We start from the raw sequence: 23,824 nt of genomic DNA, 5'->3' as shown, positions 1-23,824 counted from the left end.
AAATTTGTCAAAGTTCGACATTTGTCTTCATTCTAGGAACAGTCCTTTTCAAAGCAGATTTTTGTTGTAGCGATGGATAATTAATCCACACACCTACAATTGCTTCCTGGTATCCACATGTTTTTGCGCAACCGTTTTTGGAAGTGTTGATGGCTCAGAACGTTAAGCGGTCTTGGCAACATCTGTGTTGCTCTGAGGACCTAGGTTCGAGCCCTAGCCGTGCTCGGCTGAAATTAATTTTTTGTTATTTGAATTTTTGTGACCATTTGAAAAGTGATTTTAAGTGATTATTTATACTCTTTCGAGTCGAGCTTGATGATCTAAATTTTGCAATGAAAAGGAAAGCCAGGAGAAGAACCTACGTACCCACCATTATGCGACGCGTTTCGCCGTTGGTAAAGCGGCTCATCAGGCATATTGGGCTATGTGGCTTCACAAAGGTCGTACGTTGATAACTTGTATTTATTCCGCCCTGATGCGAAACTTGCATATGCGAATTAAATTCAAATTTGTCAAAGTTCAACATTTGTCTTCATTCTAGGAACAGTCCTTTTCAAAGCAGATTTTTGTTGTAGCGATGGATAATTAATCCACACACCTACAATTGCTTCCTGGTATCCACATGTTTTTGCGCAACCGTTTTTGGAAGTGTTGATGGCTCAGAACGTTAAGCGGTCTTGGCAACATCTGTGTTGCTCTGAGGACCTAGGTTCGAGCCCTAGCCGTGCTCGGCTGAAATTAATTTTTCGCTTAACCAACGGCGAAACGCGTCGCATAATGGTGGGTACGTAGGTTCTTCTCCTGGCTTTCCTTTTCATTGCAAAATTTAGATCATCAAGCTCGACTCGAAAGAGTATAAATAATCACTTAAAATCACTTTTCAAATGATCACAAAAATTCAAATAACAAAAAAATTAATTTCAGCCGAGCACGGCTAGGGCTCGAACCTAGGTCCTCAGAGCAACACAGATGTTGCCAAGACCGCTTAACGTTCTGAGCCATCAACACTTCCAAAAACGGTTGCGCAAAAACATGTGGATACCAGGAAGCAATTGTAGGTGTGTGGATTAATTATCCATCGCTACAACAAAAATCTGCTTTGAAAAGGACTGTTCCTAGAATGAAGACAAATGTTGAACTTTGACAAATTTGAATTTAATTCGCATATGCAAGTTTCGCATCAGGGCGGAATAAATACAAGTTATCAACGTACGACCTTTGTAAAGCCACATAGCCCAATATGCCTGATGAGCCGCTTAACCAACGGCGAAACGCGTCGCATAATGGTGGGTACGTAGGTTCTTCTCCTGGCTTTCCTTTTCATTGCAAAATTTAGATCATCAAGCTCGACTCGAAAGAGTATAAATAATCACTTAACATCAAATTTCACTATATGTTACCGAATCACAGAAATCGCTATGTCTGCTAAATATCGGTAAAAAATCGATAAGAAATGCATAGACAAAAGAGAACAATTTTTTTTTGGAATAAATTAGAGATTTTTCAATTTAGGGTCGAATTCTACCCCTAAAAAGTGGTTTTAACGGGATGTTGTTAAAGGAAAAAATATTCTCCATTAACTTTCACTATAAGTCGCCGAACACCAGAAATCGATATGTCTACTAGAATCGGGAAAAAATCGAAAAGAAATGCATACACAAAAGATTACAAATTTGCTGGTATAAATTTGAGATTTTTCGCTTTAGGTCCGAATTTTTCCCCTAAAAAGTGGTTTAAGCGGGATGATACTAAAGTAAGAAATATTCTCCATCAAATTTCACTATAGGTCTTCATACACAAGAAATCGGCATTCTTACTATAATCGGTAAAAAATCGGAAAGAAGTAGATATGCAAAAGTCAATTTTTTTTTTGGATAATTTCGAACTCTTTCGCTTAGGGCCCAAATTCTCCCCTGAATAAATGGCTGAAGGCCGTTTTCTATGATATTATTAATTAATATTACTAATACGCTCTATGTTACCTCCAAATAAAATTAATTATACGCAACATTATCCCTAGATAATATCAATTATACGCACAATTGGTCATTTGGCAATTCTCTTTAATTTTTTCTTCCTATTTTTTAAATTTTGTTCTCTTGAACTCCAACCAATGAAATATATTAAATTTCACTTACTTAATTTTATAAATATAGGTCAAGGATATAGTTATCCTTCGTACAGGATAAGAAAAAAAACTAAACCTTATTAACCCTAATGACCCTAAAAGACCATTATCTTCAAGAAACGTGGCTGCTAAACAAAAACGTATTTTCGAAGAGATAGCTGACTGGTTATTATAATGAAATTATGCGCTTTTACACTTTACAATCTGAGGAGCAGAAGAAGAAGAAGAGAGGACAGAGGAGGGAAAAAGGGGATTCCCATTTACAAAGAAGTGTCCATTACCCTCTTTATGCCACAATAATCTTTTGTAGTGAAATGTGAAGAAGCAAAAGACAAACGTGTCTTTGTAACCTCGAGGTTTTTGAAAAATCCCCCTCCGGCAAATAAAAATCTGGAAAGGGTGGCAGGTCCGAAGCATAACTTCTGGCCGCAAGGATGAATTGCTGTATGTCCTTTAGATTAACTATGAAGGTTGAACTTTAAAAAGAAATGTATCAAACAAATGTACAAATGCTTGGGGGAAACGCAAAACAACAACTCATCGACGACCGCCTGGGGGCAGGCAGGATGTATCACACAGTCGCATAGTCTCCGGTGATGGCGATGACAACAACGTTAACTCATAAAATTAATGCAAAGGAAATTGTGTTAAAGTACTCTCTCATTCATTTCACTTTCAGATTTTTTTTGTTGCAGCATTCGGCATGGAAGGCACTTGTTGGTTATTTCTTTCTGTTTCTGGTTTCTTCTTCTTGTTTTTATCTCCTTCCCCTTTGTGGGTTATCCTTTTTTCTGTGCGACGAAAGTCATTCGTTGTTGATCTTTGGTTTGGGGGGATTTTTGATTTAACTTTAAATCCATGCTGTTTGTGTACGATTCCTTTGATTGTGGGGTGGATAATGACTTGGGTTACTATTTTATGATTTAAAAGAAAAAATTATGAAAAATGAATGGTAGAGAGCTCAACAGCAATTTATTATGGGTTGAGTATACTTAATATTATTTAATAAATATTAAGCATACGCCATGGTGAGTGGTGATTTAAATTAATATTAGTTATACGCCACTAGGGGGTATAATACAAATTAATTACATTAACGTTTTTTGGGAGTGAAATTTTAGTGGTATTTCGAAAATTTAGCGGTTTCTTTTGTTCGGTGACTTATAGTGAAATTTGATATAGAATATTTTTCTCAATGATACCAACTCTCTATAGTCAAGAATTAGGCGAGATATTGGCCCCTGTTCAAAAACAACCAAAAAAAAAATCCTAAAAAAAACAAAATGAAAGAAACTGTTATTATACCCAAATTCCAAGCGATTTTCACTTATATAAAATATAGCTACCGATTTCTTTTGTTCGGTGACTTATAATGAAATTTGGTGAGGAATATTTTTTCCCTTGACACCAATATCCTAAACTTGGGAACAGTGGGTTAGATTGGCCCATTTTGAAAAATATCAATTTTACTTCTTGAAAATATTAATTAATATTTTGTAAATTATTCGAAATAATTTATTCGGGATATATGTCAGAGATATCAGTTTCATTTGTTTGGGGACCTATGGTGAAATTTTGTGCAGAATATTTTTTCCATTAACTCCATCCCGCTAAAATGAATGCTTGTTAGTAAAATGGCCTCCGAATGAAAGGTATCTCAAAATTTAGAGTAAATCTAAAGTTGTTTATCGATAACAAACTTTAATCTCATATTTCATAAATATATTTTATATATACCGATTTCTTTTATCCGGAGACCTATAGTGAAATTTGATGGAGAATATTTTTTCCTTTGATAAGAAAGGCCTAAACCTAGGAACAGTGGGTCAGAGAGGCCCATATTAAAAAGTATCAATTTTACTCATAGATAACAGTAATTAATAATTTGTACATTATTTGATATACATTTTCCAGGATATATATATTATATCTACCCATTTCGGACTGGGTGAAAATCAAATATATCTCAAAATAAAAAGCATTATGATTTTTTATAGAAAACAAATTTTAATCTGATATTTCCCCGATATATATTATATATTCCGATTTCTTTTGTTCGGAGACATATAGTGAAATTTTATGGAGATTATTTTTTCCTTCAACATTAACCCCATAAAATCAAGGATTGCTAAAGAAAACGGCAACATTTAAAAAGTCTATATACTGATATGGGTTGCGTATTATTAATTTTATGAATTATACGCCACATGAATTAATATTAATCATACGTCACATGGGCTTTTAAATATTGTTCTTGATTTTCTGGTTCTGATTTTTCTTCCATTTTCAACTAATAAACTTAAAAAGTAAACTTTCAAAATAAAATAAAAATTTCTTATTTTAATTTCAATAATAGTTGCATCATTATTTTCATATGTATCATATATACCAATATCAGTTGGTTGGGGACCTATAGTGAAATTTTATGCAGAACATTTTTCCCTTTAATATCACACACCTAAAAGGATGGATTGTGGATTGAAAGGCCTTCGCATGAATTTACTATGAAAATTAAATAACATTTTTATATATCAAACTTTAAGCTTATATATATTTTATATATATTATATCTGCCGATTTCATTTGTTCGAAGACCTATAGTGAAATTTAATGGAGAATATTTTCTCCTTTAACATAAACCCCATTAAATCGAAAATTCCTACAAAAAATGCTTCTATAAAAGGTCTTAATATTTATATGGGAGCGTTTAATCAATAATGTAAATTATACGCTCCATACTCCAAACTTTAAACTGATATTTCATTAAAATATATTATATATACCGATTTTGTTTGTTCGGAGACCCATAGTGAAATTTGAATATTCTCCATATTTTTTCCTTTGATTCCAACGCCAAAAATTCAATAATATCTAGAGAAAACGGCCTATTTTAAATGTGAGAAATAGTATTATGGGGGCGTATAATCAATAATGTTAATTATACGTCACATGAATTATTATTAATCATACGACACCTTGGCATATAATATAATTCTTATTTTTCTTATTCAAAATTCGAAATTAAATTTTATTTAACTTTATTGTGAAACCTGTTATCTCTTCTCATACCTTTAAACTTATCTATCTCAGCTTACATTCCTACTTACATTGTGTAAGGCAAATCTACCTTGTTGTTATTACAACTCTATCAAATATTTACATACTTCTTGCTTTACATACCTATGTACATATCTATTGGTATTTGATTAAGTTTGTTTTCTTTATTTCTAGGAATTTTAAAAATAACAAAAAAAAATCGATACAAATGTTTAAATGCATAAAAAAGATTTCAAAAAAGCGAAGAAAAAAAAAAGAATCCTTGAAAAGAAATCCCTTACAGGAATGAAATTACAAGAAATGAAAAAAGAATAATAAAATGATTTCGTTTTTTTTTCTTTCTATTCTACTTCTTCATTCACTTTCTCATTATTACAATAAGATAAGAAGGAAGAAAATGAAACTGAGTTTTGTTACATTTTTTTGAAGGATCACGAAGAAACTGTTTAAAGTTTCATTTTTGTTGGCACGTTTTTTCGATGCTCGGTTTTTATGCTGATTTTCTTTAGCTAAGTAGTAAAAAAATATTTTTTCGTGAGCATTTTATTTTTTTATTTCGATTTTATTGTCTTACTACCATTCCAATTGACAATTGCCACTTGGGATGTTATAAAAATTGCAGTGATAATTTTTTTTGCAGGTGACTAAGGTGTGAGGAGAGGGAATAAAGAAAAAATAATTTGGTACTATTGGGAGCATTATACATAGGGATGGGACGGGAGGAAGATTAACATTTGAGGGGTGTTTCAAAAAATATTTGTTGTAAAAAATAAATTATTAAAAATTAAAATTTAAATAATAGGAGAATTGTTAAAAATAAATAACGAAAATCTAAGCAAATCAAATAAATCAATTTAAATACAATTCTACCTTAAGAATACTTCAACGTATGCTTAATATTAATACAAAATCATGGGAGCGTATAATTATTAATAATTACATGTGTACAGAGGAGCGTATGATTACTGGGATCACTATGTAAATGAAGTATTCATTAGTAGTAAATACATAGTTGAATATTGTTGATAAATATCGTATGTACGGAAATCTTTTGTTCGGGGACCTATAGTGAAAATTTATGGGGAATATTTTTCTCTTTAATATCATTCAACTAAAATGAACCCTTGTATGAAAAATTACCTACATTTGAAACTAATATAAAAATTGTGAAAAACGTTAATATTGCATATATGGTAAAATTTTATAGTGATGTATCGTTGATACATATTATATATACCGATTTATTTTGTTCGGTGACCTATAGTGAAATTTGATGGAGAATATTTTTCTTTTTAACATCGCCATACTAAAATCAGTTTTGGGGGGTAAAATGGGCTCAGTATGAAACGAATATTAAAATAAAGACAATTATGAATATTTTGTATATAGCCCAATTTTAACCTGATATTCCGTTGATATATATATATATATAATATATAGCGATTTTTTTTGTTCGGGGACCTATAGTGAAATTTGATGGAGATTATATTATCCTTTAATATCGTTCCCCTAATATAAAGTTTTGGGGGTTAAAATGGGGTCAGTATACAACTAATATTAAAATTTGGAAAATTATTAACATTTTAGATGTAGTCAGATTTTTGAAGGGATATATATTGATATATAACCTATACACCGATTTCTTTTGTAAGAAGACCTATAGTGAAATTTTATGGGGAATATTTTTCTCATTAATGTCATTCCCCTAAAATGAACCCATATAAGAAAAATTACATAAATATGAAACTAATATACAAATTGTGAAAAACGTTAATATTGCATATATGGTAAAATTTTATAGTGATGTATCGTTGATACATATTATATATACCGATTTATTTTGTTCGGTGACCTATAGTGAAATTTGATGGTGAATATTTTTCTTTTTAACATCGCCATCCTAAAATCAGTTTTGGGGCGTAAAATGGGCTCAGTACGAAACGAATATTAAAATAAAGACAATTATGAATATTTTGTATATAGCCCAATTTTAACCTGATATTCCGTTGATATATATATATATATATATAATATATAGCGATTTTTTTTGTTCGGGGACCTATAGTGAAATTTGATGGAGATTATATTATCCTTTAATATCGTTCCCCTAATATAAAGTTTTGGGGGTTAAAATGGGGTCAGTATACAACTAATATTAAAATTTGGAAAATTATTAACATTTTAGATGTAGTCAGATTTTTGAAGGGATATATATTGATATATAACCTATACACCGATTTCTTTTGTAAGAAGACCTATAGTGAAATTTGATGCAGAATATTTTTTCCTTTCACATCGTTCCCCTAGTATGAAGTTTTGGGGGTAAAATGGGCTCAGTATGAAACTTACATTAAAATAAAGATAATTATGAATATTTTATATATAGCTCAATGTTAACCTGATATTTCATTGATATATATCATAAATACCGATTTCTTTTGTTCGGGGACCTCTAATAAAATTTAATGGAGAATAATTTTTGCTTTAATATCAACCCGCTAAAATAAAGTCTTGGGGCTAAAATGGAGTCATTAACAAATTGATATTAAAATTATAAAAATTATTAGTTTTTTTTTTTGAAGTCAAGGTTTAAACGGTAATTTCTTTGGTATATATTATATCTACCGATTTCTTTTGTTCGAGGACCTATAGTGAAATTTGATGCAGAATATATTTTCCATTAACATTGATCTCCTAAACTGAAGTATTGTGGGTAAAATGAGCTGAGGATGAAACGAACATTGAAATAAAGACAATTATGAATATTTTATGCATAGCTCAATTTTAACCTGCTGTTACGTATATATATATATTATATATAGCGATTTCATTTGTTCGAGGACCTATAGTGAAATCTGATGCAGAATATTTTTACTGTTAACATCGGTCACCTAAAATGAAGTTTTGTGGGTAAAATGGGCTCAGTATGAAACTTACATTAAAATAAAGACAATTATGAATATTTTATGTATAGCCCAATTTTAACCTGAAATATCATTGATATATATCATATATAGCGATCTCATTTGTTCAGGGCCTATAGTGAAATTTGACGAAGAATATTTTTCTCATTGATACCACGGTTCTAAATCTGGAAACAATGGTTCAAAATGGCACAATTTAAAATATATCAATATTTCTAATATAAAAATATCTAAGAATGTAACTATTTGGGAAGTTTTAAATGTCATAAATTGTATTGATATCAGTAAATATACTCAAGCGTATGATAAATATTAATAGGATGGATTCCTTGGAAGCGTATGATACATATTAATAGGATGAATTCCTTGGGAGCGTATAATTAATACTAATTTCAGGTGTAAATGAAAGGGGGAGCGTATGATTGTTGATATGAAAACATCGCAATTAAGTATTCACCTCATGGCCTTTTTAAATGAACAAGTAATAAAAATTAAGTTAATTGAGGAGACAGTTTTAGAAATAAATTCAGAGAAACAACAACAAGAAAATGACAACATATTAGGAAATACATAATATATAATTTGTCATTATATCGAAAATTTATAAATTGTTGTAATCTGTAGCCATTTTAAGAAGAAATTTTTTGTCATTGATTTTTCTTACAATCATTTGCCAGCTGTAATATTGATATTATAATACGAGTACCACAATTAATATTAATCATACGCCATCATTTGATTTCTATTGTTATGCATGTCACGTTTTGTCTGGCAATAATGTGGCTAGCAATAGAAATTTTATTTATTTCTATTTTATTTTATTATAGCGTTCCATTCGGTAACCGATACCAATAGTAGACAGGTATTATTATCATTATTTATTCTGGCATGGCAGGTGCGGAGAGGCTATGGGTTGACAATAAGTGTGTGAATATAATAAATTATTGAAAATACGAAAATTGGGCACAGACAACTTTTCGGTATAAATTTTGAAAATAGGCTTTAATGAATTTAACTCCAGGATAGTTGCAGGTAAAATGAACTGGAATTATTAAAAAAAATTAAAAATATTCAAATTTTTTCATATATCCTAATTTATGCTGATATTTCATTGGTATATATTATACATAGCGATTTTTTTTATTCCGAGACCTATAGTGAAATTTGATGAAGAAAAATTCCATTTACAACAATCGACTAAAATGAATAATTCGCGAAGAAAATGCTCTCAATAGAAAGGTTTAAATATAGTATATGGGGAGCGTATGATTAATTTTGTGAATTATACGCCCACATGAATTAAAATTAGTCATACGCCACCCAAGAGTATGACTATTTCTGGGATTTTTTTGATCGAATATTGAAATTTAAAAATATAAATATAAACAAAAAATTGTAGACTATAGGCAAAAATTAATATAAAAAACCTAAAATGTATTTTTTTAATTTCAAAATGTTCTTGATATATTTTATTTATACCGATATAGACTGGTCGGGGACCTCTAGTGAAATTTTGTAAGGAATATGTTTTTCTTTAATACCTTTCCCCTAAAACAAAGTATTGTATCTGAAATGAGCTTAGTATGAAGTTAATATTAAAATTGAGAAATTTTATATATAGCCCATATCGAAGCTGATATTCCGTGTGCATATGTCATATATATAGATTTCATTTGTTCGGGAACCCATAGTGAAATTTGGTGTAGATTATTTTTCTCTCTAATACTAGGCCTCTAAATTGAAGTCTTGTGGTTGAGATGAGGTCATTATGAACGTAATATTAAATTTAGGAAAATTGCTAATATTTCATATAAAATCCAAGTTTGAACTGAGATTCCGCACATATATATCATATTTATCGATTCCATTTGTTCGGTGACCTATACTGGAATTTTGTGCAGATTATTTTTCTCCTTAACACCACTCTCCTAATATCAAGACTTGTGGCTGCAATGAGCTCAGTATGAAACTAATATTCAAATTAAGAGAATTATTAATATTTTATATATAGTCCTATTTTACGATATTTCGTTAAAATATATCATATATATCGATTTATTCTGTTCAGGGACCACTACTGAAATATTGCGCAGATTATTTTTTCTTCAATCACTAAGCCCCTAAAATGAAGTCTTATAACCGAAATGAGCTCATTATGAACGTAATATAAAATTTAGAAAAATTACTAATATTTTATATAAAACCCAATTTTGAGCTGATATTCCGCACATATATATCATATGTATCGATTTCTTTTCTTCAGGGACCTACATTGAACTTTGGTGTAGATTATATTTTCCTCTAACACTAAGCCTCTAAAATGAAGTATAGTGGCTGAAATGAGCCTGTAATGAAACATATATTAAATTTAGTAAATTTTCTAATATTTTATATAAAATCGAAGTTTGAGCTGATATTCCGCAAATTTGTTTGTTCGGGGACCTATAGTGAAATTTGGTGTAGATTATTTTTCTCTCCAACACTTAGCCCCTAAAACGAAGTCTTATAGCCGAAATGAGCTTATTATGAGACTAATATTAAATTTACGAAAATTACAAATATTGATATAAAACCAAAGTTTGAGCGGAAATTCCGAACATAAATATAATATATATCGATTTCTTTTGTTCGGGGACCTACAGTGAAATTTGGTGTAGATTATTTTTCTCTCTAACACTAAGCCCCTAAAATAAAGTCTTGTGGCTAAAATGAGCTCATTATGAAACTAATATTAAATTTAGGAGAATTACGAATATTTTATATAAATCACAATTTTGAACTGATATTCCGCACACATATATCATATTTATCGATTTCTTTTCTTCAGAGAGCTATAGTGAAATTTGGTGTAGATTATATTTTTATTCAATACTAAGACCCTAAAATGAAGTCTAGAGACTGAAATGTGCCCGTTATAAAAACTTACATACATAAAATTTAGTCATTTTACTAATATTTTTTATAAAAACCCAAGTTTGAGCTGATATTCCGCACATGCATATCATACTTATCGATTTCATTTCATCAGGGACCTCTAGTAAAATATTGTGCAGGTTATTTTTTCTTCGAACACTAAGCGCCTAGAATGAAGTCTTGTGCCTAAAATGAGCTCTTTATGAACGTAATATTATGTTTAGGAACATTATTAATAATTGATGTAAAGTCCAATTTTGAGTTGAAATTCCGCAAATATATAGCATATTTACGGATTTATTTTGTTCGGGAACCTCTAGTGAAATTTGGTGTAGATTATTTTTTCTTCGAACACTAAGCCCCTAAAATGAAGTCTTGTGGATAAAATCAGCTCAGAATGAAACTAATATTAAATTTAGAAGAATTACTAATTTTTTATATAAATACCAATTTTGAGCTGATATTTCGCACATATATATTATATTTACCGAATTCATTTGTTCGGGGACTTTTAATGAAATTTGGCGAAGATTATTTTTTCCTCTAACACTAAGTACATAAAATAAAGTCTTGTGGCTAAAAACAGATCATTGTGAAAATAACCTTATAATAAACAAAAGTTATTAATTTGTATGTATGTGTGTCAAACTTTAACTGGACATTTCTTTAATATTTTTTATACCTAGAGATTTATTTTGTTCGGTGACCTATAGTGAAAATTGATGGCGAATATTTTTTTCATTGGCATCTAAGTCCTAAACCTAGAATCCGCGGCTGAAATAGCCACAATTTAAAAGATATATAAAAATTTTATTTTAAAATATGAACATAATTTATTGATTTTTGAGCCCACATTTTTATTGTATGCATTATATCTACCGATTTGCCTTGGTTGAAGACCTATAGTGAAATTTGATGTAGAATATTTCCCTCATTAATATCATCCTCCTAAAATTACGTTCTGGCGTTTAAATTAGCTCACTGTGGAATATCTGCACATGATATTACTTTTTGAGCCTCAAATTTTTATTGTATACATTATGTCTACCGATTTGCCTTGGTTGGAGGCCTGTAGTGAAATTTGATGTAGAATAGTTTCCTTTTTAATGTATTCCTCCTAAAATTACGTTTTGGCGTTTAAATTAGCTCACTGTGAAATTAACCTCAAAATTAAGAAAAATAATTAATTTTTTATTATAGTCTGAATATAACAGAGATTTCATCGATATCTATTATATTTTCGGACTTTTTTTGTTCGGTGACCTGTAGTGAAATTCGATGGTGAATATTTTTTCCCTTGACATCCAAGTCCTAAACCTAGAAACAGTGGTTCAAATATCCATAAATTGAAAGATATACAAGATTTTTAATTTTTAAATATCTGGACATGATATTAATTTTTGGGCTTCAAATTTTTATTACATACCTTATATCTATCGATTTGCTTTGGTTTGAGACCCATTGTGAAATTTGATGTAGAATATTTTTCTCTTCAATATCATACCCATAAAATAAGGTCTTGAGCGTATAATAGGCTCAGTATGGAATTATTCAAAAAATAAAAAAAGGAAATTTATTATTTTTGTATGGTCTATTTTATATTGGTATTTCTATGATTTCCATTTTAAGTATAGATTTTATTTGTTCGAGGACCCATAGTGAAATTCGATGTAGAATAATTTTCTCATTAACACCAAACGTATAAAATAAAGGCGATTTGATGAAAATGGCTTTAGGAAAAATATGTTTAAAAAATATGGGGAGCGTATAATTAATGACGTCAGTCATACGCCCTAGAATTAAAAGTAGTTATACGCCACCGGGGAAAGCAACTAATTTTGATCGGGTTTCTTCTTAAAAAATCTAATTTTATTATCTCCTCTTCAAATATATTTTAAAGCTATTTAAAGAAAAATTCATTTTCCAAAAAATTTTAGCTGTTTGCCTCATTTGTATCTAAAACATTTTTTTTTAATATTTTTTTTTTCTAAATTCCCTATTATCCCTTGAAATCACCAAAACCAAAACGATTTCGGATTAATATGCTTCACATATCCCAGTCAATGTGTGCATGTGCTTATGTGCCTAGATAATTCATAGCACGTTTTGTCTGGCAAATAATATCGAAAGTAGTATATCAAAATATATTGTATTTTTCAAAATTGTATCACACACAATAGAAATGGGAACAACAACAATAATTTGACATTTATTTATTGCTCATTTTCAATGATGATAGACAGACAGAGGACAATAAGGTATTTTGGGTAAATATTTAATTTTTTTTGGGAGTGGATGAGTTTAGTGACTTGTTAGCAGGAGACATTGTAATAGGTGTAGGCAAGGTTATTTGAAGTAGAAGCCTGGAGACTCCTTAGCAAAAAAAAAAAAAAAAAAAAAACAGTAAGGAAAGCAGTAAAGTCGGAAGGGGCCGACTATATGATACCATTCACCACTTTGGGTATATTCAACAGATGAATCCTAACAGACGTCGCCTTTTTAAATGACCAGTAAAATGAAATTGGATCCATAAACATGTCATTCTGCAACCAATACTAAATTTTTCATTTGGTCTGATATAGAAGCTATATCTAAATCTGAACCGATTTTCAGTAAACTTAACACACATCATTCTAGACCTAATTCATTACACTGTGCCAAATTTCGTGCAAATCGAAAGATATATAGGGACTTTTGTGGACCATTTACCTCAAATCGGACGAAAATATATATGGGAGTTACATGTAAATCTGAACCGATTTTCAGGAAACTTAACACACATCATTCTATACCAAATTCATTACGCTGTGCCAAATCTCGTGCAAATCGAAAGATAGATAGGGACTTTAGTGCACCATTTAGCTGAAATCGGTCGAAAATATATGTGGGAGCTATATCTAAATCTGAACCGATTTTCAGGAAACTTAATACACATTATTCTTTACCAATTTTATTACGCTGTGCTAAATTTCGTGAAAACCGAAAGATATTAAAGGACTTTGGTACACCATTTACATTAAATCGGACGAAAATATATATGGGAGCTATATCTAAATCTGAACCGATTTTTCCCAATTTCAATAGGGTTTGTCCTTTTGGCAAATAAGTGACCTATGCTAAATTTCATCCAAATCGGATCATGTGGTGAAGGGTATAAAAATCTACGCCTTGTGTAGGACTTTCAAAATATCTTTTAAAAAATCCACGCCTTGTTTAGGCCCTTAAAAAAATCTTTTAAAAAATCTACGCATTGTTTAGGCCCTTAAAAAAATCTTTTAAAAAATCTACGCCTTGTTTAGGCCCTTAAAAAAATCTTTTAAAAAATCCACGCCTTGTGTAGGACTTTAAAAGTAGCACCTTAAAAAATTGTTTAAAAAATCCACGTCTTGTGTAGGACCTTAAAAAATATATTTTAAAAAGGACCTTAAAAATATATTTTAAAAAATCCACGCCTTTTGTAGGACCTTGAAAATAATGTTTAAAAAATCCAGGCCTCTTGTAGGACCTTGAAAATAATGTTTAAAAAATCCACGCCTTTTGTAGGACCTTGAAAATAATGTTTAAAAAATCCAGGCCTCTTGTAGGACCTTGAAAATAATGTTTAAAAAATCCACGCCTTTTGTAGGACCTTGAAAATAATGTTTAAAAAATCCACGCCTTTTGTAGGACCTTGAAAATAATGTTTAAAAAATCCACGCCTCTTATAGAGCCCTTAAAAAATGTTCTTTAAAAAATCCAAAATATCTTTTAAAAAATCCACGCCTTGTTTAGGCCCTTAAAAAAATCTTTTAAAAAATCCACGCCTTGTGTAGGACTTTAAAAGTAGCACCTTAAAAAATTGTTTAAAAAATCCACGTCTTGTGTAGGACCTTAAAAAATATATTTTAAAAAGGACCTTAAAAATATATTTTAAAAAATCCACGCCTTTTGTAGGACCTTAAAAATATATTTTAAAAAACCCACGCCTTGTGTGGGGCCTTAAAAAATATTCTTTAAAAAATCCACGCCTTGCGTAGGACCTTAAAAAATATCTTTTAAAAAATCCACGCCTCTTATAGAGCCCTTAAAAAATATCTTTTAAAAAATCCACGCCTTGTGTAGGACCTTAAAAAATATCTTTTAAAAAATCCACGCCTTGTGTAGGACTTTAAAAAATATCTTTTAAAAAATCCACGCCTTGTGTAGGACCTTAAAACATATCTTTTAAAAAATCCACGCCTTGTGTAGGACCTTAAAAAATCCACGCCTTGTGTAGGACCTTAAAAATATTCTTTAAAAAATCCACGCCTTGTGTAGGACCTTCAAAAAATATCTTTAAAAAATCCACGCCTTGTGTAGGACCTTAAAAATATATTTTAAAAAATCCACGCCTTTTGTAGGACCTTAAAAATATATTTTAAAAAATCCATGCCTCTTATAGAGCCCTTAAAAATATTCTTTAAAAAATCCACGCCTCTTATAGAGCCCTTAAAAAATATTCTTTAAAAAATCCACGCCTCTTATAGAGCCCTTAAAAAATATTCTTTAAAAAATCCACGCCTCTTATAGAGCCCTTAAAAAATATTCTTTAAAAAATCCACGCCTCTTATAGAGCCCTTAAAAAATATTCTTTAAAAAATCCACGCCTCTTATAGAGCCCTTAAAAAATATTCTTTGAAAAATCCACGCCTCTGATAGAGCCATTAAAAAATATTCTTTAAAAAATCCACGCCTCGTATGGAGCCCTTAAAAAATATTCTTTAAAAAATCTACGCCTTTAGCAGGTCCTGAAAAAATATTTTTCAATTTCCGATAATTTTATTTTGTTACAAGGCGAACATTTGTGCGTATACTTATTACTTAGCATAGTAGTACTTATACGCCCCCTTATCTTCTATTAATATTAGTCATACGCACCCCATTATTAAAATTGTAAATACCCTTGAAAATCTCTCTATCTTCCCCTCTAAACACAAAAAAATCCCAAGATTTGTTCATTAACATAAAATATATTTTGCCTTCACATAGATTTGTTCCGTCTGAGCTATTTCGGAAAGACAAGCTTTTAGATATATTAAAATAAATAAAATATCCATGTAAGACATACGTTAAACAATGCAGAAAAACATATTTTTTAATGTTTACTTGGATAAAAAGAAGAAAATTCAACTTCTGTTTGTTGTCGTTAATCCGATTTATGCTGTCAACGAAGAGGAAAAACAACAACAACAACAGCAGCATGAAAAGCTTTTAAAACATTTTTCTTCAGATTTTTTTTTTTGTAAATCAAGAAAATGTAAAGACAACACAACACACAGAAATCAGCTAGATAAGAAACTACAACAACAACTAAAATCCGCATTCGAAGAAGTAAACATAGCTACGAGAAGACATCCAAATCTCGAAGTTTACAACTGGGGGTCTTTGTGTTCTGTTCCGAGCTAAGGAAAAACTAAACGCAAGTCTTAAGTGAAAAGTTTAAAGTTCAGTATCTGCCATCAAACAATGTTGATGTTTTCAATTTCGTATCGTGTTTTTTTATTGAACAAAGAACAAGTTTCTGCTGCTCTATGGCCTATATGGACCCTATCACTTCGAAGCAGAGCTCTCACATTGACAAGGAACTCACGTAGACAAATTATGCTCAAGCAGCAAGTGCTTGATTATCCTTTAACAAAAGCTTTTGTGCTACCCAACTACCTGGCCTTCAAGCATCTTTACATTTTCCTGAACACTTCCTCCCCCACCTACCATCTTACACCTCTCTATGTGCCCCGCCTATTGAAACCAGTAATTCTTCAAACATGCTGCTGTTGTTATTGTAATGCAAAATAAGTGCAAGTGTTGTGCCTTGGGCTATTTCACAATGTAACAAAATTTTAGCCCCGCTACATGCCTCATCTCACCCCCACCCCTCTTCGCATATGATGCAATTCATTGTCCATCTGTTTCGAGCTACAACAGCTGTAGCTGTGACAGAAATTTTGCCGTGTTTTGGCCCTAGTACTTGGTAGCACATTTCTCTCATCTCGTCTCCTCGTTAACCATTCAGCCATAGGCTTCCTTTTTTGCTGGCCTGATAAACCAATGAAGTCAGTCAAGTGGAAATTAAGGAAAGTGTTCACTGATTCCTTAATGGGGGCTGGGTTATGCCGCACCGAACGAAGGCAAATATAAAACAAATGTCCTTAGGCTTTACAAGAACAACTACAGCCTGTCAAGTAGGTGCCGGTGAGGTAAATTTAATTGGGTAAGGATTTTTTGAGGATTTTGTATAAGAAAAAATATCGATAACAATTTTTTGAACACAAAAATACTTCGATAACAGCAACAAATGTTCGATAACAGCAACAAATTAAATGATTACATAACTTTATGAACACAAATATTTCGATAACAACAATTTCTAATAGACAACAATTGCGATAATAATTTTTTTTAAAGAAAATGTTTCCGATAACAATGTTTTCTAGATAGAAAATTTTGGATAACAATGTTTTTATGATCGATAATAGTGTTTTATATGAAAAAAATGTCGACAAGAAAAAGTTTCTAGAAAAAAGTGGTCCGATAATAATGTTTTCTAGAGAGAAAATTTTCGATAACAATGTTTTCATTGCCGATAATTATGTTTAGTATACGAAAAATGTCGATAATAATTTTTTCATGAGCGATTAACATAACAATGATTTCATGGCCGATAATAATGTTTTGTATCGATAACAAACATTTTCAAAGAAAAATCGTTCGATAACAATATTTTTCTAGAGAGAAAAAATTTCGACAACAATGATTTCATGAACGATAATTAGGTTTTGTATAGGAAGCATGTCGATAACAATGTTTCAATGGCCGATAACATTCTTACCTGCAGATATCACATTCAATAGTTAAATTAAATATGGTTTCATGACCGATAATAATGTTTTGTATGGAAAAAATATCGATAATAAAATTTTCTAAAGAAAAATCGTTTGATAACAACATCGTTCTAGAGAGAAAAAATTCGATAGGAAAGTTATAATGACCGATGTTTGTTTTCTCGCTCGATAACATTATTTTTTGAACAAATCACATTCGATAACACTGTCATCGATATATTACTAAGCCGTTAACAAAGTTTTTTTTTAGAAAAATTTCTATAACAGAGTTTTCTACAGAGAAAAAAATTGATCGATAACAAAATTTTCTAAATAAAAAAAATCAATAAAGTTTTATTAATCGATGATATTGATGAACAAATGATCGATAAATTCATTCTCTGCTTAAAAATGGTTCGATAACAAGGTTCTATGGTGGGACATTGATCCATAACTTATCTTTCTATATTATTATGAATTATACCGATAACTGACATTTCCATGAAAACGATGATCGATAACAATATTTCCTTTTGAAAAGTAGATCGATAACAAGGTTTTCTGCTGAAAATTGGATCGATAACAACCATTTTTTGTTGAAAAGTGGATCGATAGCATGGCATTCTTTTGTAAATACTATCGATAACAAGTTTTTTATTGTAAATAATATCGATAACAAGATTTCAAATAATAACCATTATCGGTAACAATGATTTCTGTTGAAAACTAAATCGATAACTATATTTGATTTTGATTGGATCGATAATTATATTTCCTATTGAAATGTGAATCGATAACTATATTTCTTATTGAAAATTGAATCGATAACTACATTTTCTCTTGAGAACGGGGTCGATCGGCAATAAACATAAGGTCGATAACAACATTTTATGTTGAAAAGTGAAAAGATAAAAGTGTTTTCAATTGAAATTTGTATCGATAACTCGATTTTCTATCGTAAATTATATCGATAACAATATTTTTAACAAAAACCATTATCGATAACAATGTTTTATGTTGAAAACTGAATGGATAAGTGTATTATCTATTCAAAACTGGATCGATAACAACATTTCCTATTCAAAACTTAAACGATAAGAAGAATCTCTATTGAAAAGTGGATCGATTCTCTCAAAAAACCTGAATCGATAACATGATTTTATATTGAAAACATAGTCGATAAGTGAAAAAACAGCAATTTTTCTATTGAAAATTGAACCGATAACAATGTCGATAGATCGATAATACGGTTGTCAACAAATTTCATTATCGATAACAATATTTTCTGTTGAAAATTTAACCGATAATAAGGTTTTCTATTTGAAACCATATCGATAATAAGGTTATATGCTAAAAATTGAATCGATAAAAAGATTTTATGTCGAAAACTGAATCGATAACAAGGTTGTCTATTGCAATATGGGCCGATAGCAAGGTTTTTAGTGTAACATATATCGATCTCTATAATTTATATAAAAACCACGAACGATGACTATAAAACTTGATTTATAAAAAAAATGTTGTATAATGAAAATTTGATCGATAACAAGATTTTCCATTGCAATATGGACCGATAACAAAATTTTTTTAGTATAAAATCGATATAATTTATTTTAAAAAACCATGATCGATTATTATAATTTCTGTTTACAACTTAACAAAGAAGATAATATCGATAACAAATCGAAATTATCTTCGATAACAAAAAAGATAATATCGATAACAAATCGATATTATCTTCGATAACAAAGAAGGTAATATCGATAACAACGTTTTTTTATATTATTAATAGTAATATCATCCTTAGAAAAGTAATCGATAACAAAGTTTCCTTCTAAAAATATTATCGATAACGTTTTTATTGTAGAAAATATTATCGACTATGGTATTCTCTAACAAGTATGGAAAACTTGAATTTTTATAGAAAATATTATTGAAAAAATCGTTAATACATTTTTATCGATAATAAGAATTTTTATCACCCAGCGAAACACTATCGATAACAGTTGTTTCTATTGCAAATATTATCGATAACAATGTATTTTACAGAAAATATTATTGATGCATTTTTTTATTACAGAAAATGTTATCGACTTTATTATAGAAAATATTATCGATATTAGAGATAAAATATTTGTTCAATAAACGATAGAAAATATTGTTATCGATAATTTTGTGAGAACAAAATTATCGATAACAATGTTTTCTAGTGATTTTTTTCTTGTTAGCACAATCTTTAGAGATACAATATATATGGGGATTTTTCAGATAATTTTTCGATAATTGTTATCGAAAAATGTCAATAACTCTCCTAAGGAAAAAATCGATAACAATTTTATCTTCGATAACAAAGAAGATAATATCGATAACAACGTTTTTTATAGGATGATATTACCATACTTGTTAGAGACTACCATAGTCGATAATATTTTCTACAACAAAAACCTTGTTATCGATAATATTTTTAGTTGGAAACTTTGTTATCGATTATTTTTCTAAGGATGATATTACTATTATAGTACTATTATAGTAATATCATCCTTAGAAAAATAATCGATAACAAAGTTTCCAACTAAAAATATTATCGATAACAAGGTTTTTGTTGTAGAAAATATTATCGACTATGGTAGTCTCTAACAAGTATGGAAAACTTCAATTTTTATAGAAAATATTATTGAAAAAAAATTAATAGTAATATCATCCTTAGAAAAATAATCGATAACAAAGTTTCCAACTAAAAATATTATCGATAACAAGGTATTTGTTGTAGAAAATATTATCGACTATGGTAGTCTCTAACAAGTATGGAAAACTTCAATTTTTATAGAAAATATTATTGAAAAAATCGTTAATACATTTTTATCGATAATAAGAATTTTTATCATCCAGCGAAACACTATCGATAACAGTTGTTTCTATTGCAAATATTATCGATAACAATGTATTTTACAGAAAATATTATCGATACATTTTTTTATTACAGAAAATATTATCGATAAATTTTTTTATTGCAGAAAATATAATCGATATAAGAGATAAAATATTTGTTCGATAATCGATGTTTTGTTCTCACAAAATTATCGATAAAAATGTTTTCTAGTGATTTTTTTAGCACAATCTTTTGAGACACAATATATATGGGAATTTTTCATATAATTTTTCGATAATTGTTATCGAAAAATGTCGATAACTTTCCTAAAGAAAAAAATCGATAACAATTTTATTTCAAGAAAATAGTCTTTATATCAAAATTACCAACAAAATCGTAAAATTTTGAAAATAAAATAAAAAAACCAACTAAACAAATAGTATTGCCTACCTTGAGGCGTAAGCGAATCGAACCGAAAAACCAAAGCATAACAAAAAGGCGCAAAAAATTACAACACAAGCACATTTGAAGAGATAATGAAAATTGTCACTCGAAGGCAGGTGACTGTAGGTTGGGGTGAGAGTGAGTGGGTGGGTGAGTGAGAGAATGCAAGAAATGCAAATATGGTTGAAGGAAAGAAAAATAGAAGAACAGAATTAAAAACCAATGAAAAAAAGGCTTAAGTAATAGCTCTGAATAATTGCGGAGCCGTGTTCAACCTTGAGGGTTATGTGCCTAAATTCTTTTTTTGGTTTGAAATTTGTTTTTGTTGTTGGTAAGCAAAAAATTAGTCACTCACCTCACTACGCGTGAGTATCGGTTTTTTACGTTGCAAAAATGAGGATTTCTTCTTGTGGCTGGTGGTGGTGGTCGAGGTGCCGACACTGCCGGTGGGTGTTAGACAACCGCCAGCGCCATGCGAATACGGATATAGGCTTGAGGTTGACGATATTGAGCCGGAGCCCATTTGGTCCGCCGCCAATGAACCGTGCGACAGTGTCGTAGAGGCATTATTGTCTGCTGCGGCGGAGGAGGTGTGGCTGCTAGGCGGCAAAGGCAATGCTAAAGGTTTGAGCGTATGCTGGGAACTGCTGGATGGTGACGATGATGAAATGGCGCCAATGACATTACTCGTGGAGGACGTGGACGAGACGACAACACCAACATCACTCTGAAATTTATTGGTATGATAATGATGATGAGAGGTGGTGGAGGAGGACATTTGTTGTTGTGGTAGATTGTTACTGCTACTGCAGGCTGGGGGAACACTGCCTATGTGATAGGAACAAATTCTACTGTTACAGCAGGCAGAGGTCGTGGTGGTGGTGCAGGACGACGATGACAACAACGACGACCCCTCATAGTGGCCATGCTGCAGTGGCTGGGCCTGCTGATGGAGGTGGTGGGGATGATGCAGGTGCGTGTGCGGTTGGTGGTAGTTATGGTGTTGTGTCGAGGTAGGTGAATTCAAATTATTGGGTAATGATTTGGTGGTTGGTTGCTGCTGTGGCGCCTGGGTATAAATGGTGGGTGGGGTGCGCCGTGACGACCGTGTAGCCGAGGCAAAGAATTTCGGATGTAACGAACGTACAGGTGATAGGGGTCTTGCGGGTGGTGGTTTAACATTACTGCCACCACTTGCATGATACTGTGGCAGTGGTGGCGATAGGGATGAGGGCGAGGATAGTGGATAAGCGGTGGTAAGCGTTGATGTAATGGAGGCTAATGTCTGGTGAAGTGAGGTGTTAGGACAGCAGCACAAATAGGTGTGAAAGGGTAATTAGTTGGAAATCGGAAGTGAAGGTTTGGGGTGATTGAAGGTTAATGGTTGTGTGGGTCGGTGGTTGGGTGAGGGTGGGTGTTTGGTGTGTGTTTCAATGGTGTATATCAAAAGGCGTTTAGTGGGAAAATGTGTGAAAATAGAAAGAGAAGAGGAGTAGGAGGGAAGAAATAGAACATAGATCCCAAGAGTATACAAAATGGAGAAAAAATATATATAGAGGAGAGAAATAGTTATTACAAAAAATAACAACAACAAATGTTACATTTAGTATTACTCTGAGGTCAACTAGATATTTTGTAAGAGGGTTTATAGTTGTTGTTGTACAGAGGGAAAAGGAGTAGGAAAATCTATGTAGGGCACTACAAAAAATTTCAAATCTATTTTTTTATATTTAAAAATTTAAAAAAATCGAAGTAGATACTTTTAGGCGCTCAATTAGAAAATATCTATATTGGTGCATACTTTTAGGGCTACAATTTATATTTCATGCATGCATATAACACAAGGTACCACAGGGTGAGAGAGGAAGGAAGGTGGCTAAGGAAGATCGACTTAAAAAAAATATTTAAAAAAAATTAGGAAAAAAATTTAAGTGCATTCATTTACGCTCTCAATAATTGATATATAGGTGCATACTTTTAGGCATATAATTTATATTTCATGCATATAATACAATGAGGTCAAAGCTGGGGAGGAAGGGTGTCAAAAAAAGATTGATTGATCTTACACCGATTTGGCTATAAATACGACAATTATATTCCGATCACTATGAAATTTTATGTATGCGATATTTTCGATATTCTTTAAAAGTGTATCAAATTTAGTTAACATTGGTACAGATTTCACTATAGCCCCCATATGGGTCTATCACCGATATGCATATAAGTCCGACAATTTGATGGCGATTTCTTTGAAATTTAGTACAACGTCATATTTTAATATTAGTAAAGTATGTACCAAATTTGATAAAAATCGGTTCAGATTTCACTATAGTCTCCATATATATCTTACACCGATTTGGCTATAGATCCGATAATTATATTCCGATCACCACAAAATTTTGTGTATGAGATTTTTTCGTTATTCTTTAAAAGTGTATAAAATTTGGTTAAAAGAAAATTCAGATTCTACTATAGCCCCCATATGAATCTTACACCGATTTGGCCATTGATCCGACAATTATATTCCGATCACTACGAAATTTTGTGTATAGGATTTTTTTTGATATTTTTTAAAAGTGTATAATATTTGGTTAAAATCGGTTCAGATTTGACTATAGCCCCCCTATATAACTTACACCGATTTGGCTAT

The 23,824-nt window shown here is 30.9% G+C and overlaps 1 protein-coding gene across 1 annotated transcript in view; it reads right to left on the bottom strand.

Moving 5' to 3' along the window:
* The window catches only part of LOC133323112 (pleckstrin homology domain-containing family G member 5-like), a gene marked incomplete at its 5' end in the record, with an annotated part of 33,092 nt that extends 10,633 nt beyond the window's left edge, over positions 1-22,459 (bottom strand). Inside the window, one exon of the mRNA XM_061532067.1 lies at positions 21,530-22,459. Within this exon, the coding sequence (XP_061388051.1) occupies positions 21,530-22,459 (930 nt within the window). The remainder of the gene's footprint in view (positions 1-21,529) is intronic.
* Positions 22,460-23,824: the final 1,365 nt, after the last annotated feature.

The sequence above is a fragment of the Musca vetustissima genome, unplaced genomic scaffold (genome assembly GCF_032173495.1).
Source record: "Musca vetustissima isolate MV318-11 ecotype Yass unplaced genomic scaffold, APGP_CSIRO_Mvet_v1 utg14666, whole genome shotgun sequence".
NCBI lineage: Eukaryota > Metazoa > Arthropoda > Insecta > Diptera > Muscidae > Musca > Musca vetustissima.
This window is presented reverse-complemented; position numbering and strand designations above follow the sequence as displayed.